Source organism: Eutrigla gurnardus (assembly GCF_963514095.1).
Source record: "Eutrigla gurnardus genome assembly, chromosome: 3".
Lineage (NCBI taxonomy): Eukaryota > Metazoa > Chordata > Actinopteri > Perciformes > Triglidae > Eutrigla > Eutrigla gurnardus.
In genome coordinates, this window is record NC_139917.1 from 4,601,863 (window position 1) to 4,605,521 (window position 3,659).

General features: G+C 46.1%; 1 protein-coding gene across 1 annotated transcript in view; it reads right to left on the reverse strand.

The window, feature by feature from the left end:
• Window positions 1-389: 389 nt before the first annotated feature.
• Window positions 390-3,659, reverse strand: part of LOC311011505 (spectrin beta chain, non-erythrocytic 1-like) — a 34,084-nt gene continuing 30,814 nt past the window's right edge. The window contains exons 31-36 of the mRNA XM_084006480.1: window positions 2,598-2,707; window positions 2,474-2,522; window positions 1,941-2,152; window positions 1,690-1,863; window positions 1,291-1,333; window positions 390-689 (exon numbers count right to left, since the gene is read on the reverse strand). Of these exons, the coding sequence (XP_083862606.1) occupies window positions 474-689; window positions 1,291-1,333; window positions 1,690-1,863; window positions 1,941-2,152; window positions 2,474-2,522; window positions 2,598-2,707 (804 nt within the window). The 3' untranslated portion in view covers window positions 390-473. The remainder of the gene's footprint in view (window positions 690-1,290; window positions 1,334-1,689; window positions 1,864-1,940; window positions 2,153-2,473; window positions 2,523-2,597; window positions 2,708-3,659) is intronic.

The window sequence follows — 3,659 nt, forward strand, 5'->3', positions numbered from 1 at the left end:
TCATCATCAGACATTAACAGCTGCAACCTTTGATACCAAATTCAAGTCATCTGAGCACAAAGTGTCACAACTTGAGGACAATTATGTGTTTTAATTTTTTTCTGATGTAATTGTGGCTAAACTCTCTTCAGACGTCCTCTAACGGACATCAGGGAGTTTACTATTTGAAGCACTGAAGACTGGTTTGTAGGAACAGGAAATGTCGGAGGCTGCTAAACAGTCAAACTTCACGAAGGTCTTCTCAGAGCGAGGTGAGCGATGCATTCACCTGTTCTCCCGTGTGCAGCATCAGCAGGAAAAGACCTTCATGAAGCTGAACGCAGCTAATCCGGACCGACGCTCTGCAGCAGGTTCCGGTTCTTTCATTTTCCGGCTGAAGGTAATGAGAAGCTAAACAGGAAGTCTCCTACGTCAGAGCGTGTGTCAGGGTTTAGACTGAGCCGGTTTCACCAAAGCGCCTCACGATTGATTTTCTACTGTTTCTTTTTGCTGAACAGACTGAAGCGTTTCTCCTTGTCCTTCTCTTTGTCCTTCTCTCTTTTGCCAGGACTCGATTCGGTGGTGAGCATGACGGCGGCCGGCAGCGTCTGAGCGCGCCCGGAGGTCGGCGTGCCGGGGTTGCTGCCCTGGAAGTCGCAGCGGTTGGCGCTGGCGTTGAGGATGGCCTGGATCCAGGTGCTCATCTCATCCTGCAGGGGGCAACAGAGACGGGTCAGAGACGTCACACGGAGGAGCAACTTTTACTCAAGAACTGTACTTAAGTACTTTAACTTTACTGAGTATTTCCATATTCTGCTACTTTCGACTTGTTAGAGTAAATATGATATCGTAACGTTTTACTGCACTACATTTATCTGACAGCTTTAGTTAAATGACTAAAGAGTAACTAAACCCCCAAAACAGCTAAAACCAATGTGTCTGGTATTTATAGTGATGTTCATTAATTCAGGTCCAAAACTGGACATTCAAGTGCAAAGTATTTATAATCTACATATTGTGTTGTCAACATACATAGTGACTGCCCTCTACTGGTGGAAGCCTACAGGCAGACATTTTTCATCACTAGAAACTGAACCATTTATATCTTAATTGCTCAACTTGAATGATTGCACTGAAAAACTGAATCTAGCATCATTTGAAATTGAATTGTTTGATGGTGGTATAGGAGTACTTCTTCCAGTTCTGCTGACGTGTTCGATGAGACATTGAAACTCCAATGGAAAGATTAAGAGAGTGGAGGTTTGAGTCTAATTTAGTGGATGTCAGTGAAAGAAACCCAATCAAACTCACTTCATCTTTGGCTTGGAACAGAAACTCGTTTCCATCGGTGACTCTGAAACAAAGACAGGAAGGAAGTCAGGACCGACAGCTGGTCTCGTCTTTAGTTCTGCTCAGTTTCACAGTTTGTACACACTGACGAGAAGGTTGGGTTCACAATGGCAGCTATATATATATATATATATATATATATATATATATATATATATACATAAATACAAATATAAGTATATAATTAGTAGTTTTTTTCTCCATTTTTTAAAGAAAAAGAAAATGATGTATACATGTTGTGCTGTATAATGTACTCCAATTTCGATTTCAATAAAAATATCATAGATAGATCAAATAAAAACTAAAAGTGAAGGGTTTACACTTTAGATTGGTGCATGGATAAATAACGACGCTTCTCACCGGAGTTTGAATACGTGCTTCTTCTTCTTGTAGTCTGAAGCCACGTCACACGTGGCGTCCCTCAGGGTGATGGGGACCTCGTTGTGGTACGGGACTCCCTGAGCCGCCGCCTTGCTGTCCTTATAGAAACCCATCTCCTGGTTGTTGATGACACAGTACACGTTGTGCCACGACCTGCCAATCAAAGAGCAGCGGGGTCAGGTGGTGGACGGTGGAGCGAGAGGTCTGCTGCAGCAGAGGACTGCAGTTACCTGTTGGAGGCCTTCTTGTTGTGGGCCTCCCACTCGTGTTTGCGGTGCAGGAGTCCTTCCAGCTGCGAGGAGGAGTCCTGGTTCTTGGAGGGCAGCGTGGACGACTGGCTGGTCTTACTCTTCCTGCCGGAGGTCGGCGAGGCCCCGGGACTCGGCTCCTTGGAGCTCCGCTCCGCCACACCGTTCACCAGATCTCCAGCATCCAATCCGTCCTGAACAGGAACCCATCACATGTTAACCAACCAATCAGGGACCTGCTCCTTTCACTTCCATTACAAACTGTGTTTGTGATTTGAGAAGGTGAACAGTTCATTTCGGATCATTCAATGGTCATTTTGAGGTCAGGATGTCCGATCGATCCAACGGGATCAATGATCCCTGGTGAGTTTGAGCTGTTCTGAGATCAGGACATAAACTGCAGCAGTTCATGTAAGGCACTGCTTCACTTCCTGTCTCTGGTGGTCAACATGGTGGAAACAGACTTCATCACTGAGATGAAGGGATCCAGTGATGTCATCGATGAGCGTACTGACCTGAGGAGAGTCCTGGTCTGATGGGAGTCCGTTCTGAGTGATGACGCCACTGCAGAGACACACAAACACATCAGTTACTCTCCGAGCTGCACTTCCTGTCCCGGCCGTCAGTGAAGATGGTCACCTCTGCTGCTGAGCCTCGTCCTGTTGCTGAACCACAACCGGCTCTGGAGTCGGCGGCTTCCTCATCCTCTCCTCTTCCTCCTGCAGCCTCCTCACCTCCAGCAGCTCCAGCTGGGAGACAGACAGACAGACAGACAGACAGACAGCTGTGATTGCCTCATTTCATTGTATTTCACATTTTCTTCCATTCCAATCAACATCTGCGAGACAAAAAGAAAACAAACTAAGGGTCGCCACGTTTTTAAGTAAACAGACTAGCACTTGTGTTTATTTGTTCTCGTCAGGAAGGTGAGAGTTTGGAAGCAGAATGGAGTCTGGTTGATGGGTGCTATGCTATGCTAACATTGTAGCTGCTCCATCAACACTCCAAATAAGGTCATCTAGAATATGGCCACAACCTTGTTGTTTGGACCACAAAGGCTACGTTCACACCGCAGTTACAAGTGACCTGAATCTGATTTTTTCGCTCATATGTGACCCATATCTGATTTGCTTTTGACAATGTGAACAGCACAAGTCGCATTGAATCTGACATTTTCTAATCAGATTCAGGCCACATTTAAATGTGGTACTGAATCGGATACGTATCGGATTTTTTTGAATGCGACCGCAGTCTGAACAGCCAGGTCGCATTTAACGCGACTTTGACGTCATTCTGACCCGCGCTGCACTGTTTTGTAAATGAATGACAAATAAAGTTGATTGAAAAGCGGGCGGGAGCCAAAACAAACATGGAGGACAGCAGCGAAGCAAATTTGCCAGCTGCCGCCACACACTGTTTTTAGCATGAAGCCATACAGTCCCACGTTACCGGTTGCCGTTGCCATGTTCGCTTCCGTAAACACCGCTGTGGCGTGATGTCATCAATGATCAACTGCGCATGCGGGTCACTTAAGGAGCGTGAGCTGTTCACACAGCAATCCGTAGACAGGCCGCATTTAAAGAGGTAATGTGAACAGCCAAACAAAAAATCGGATTTGAGCCATAAATCGGAATTGTGCATTAAGACCTGCGGTGTGAACGTAGCCATAGTCTCCACATAGTCTGGTCTGGTCTCTGCACT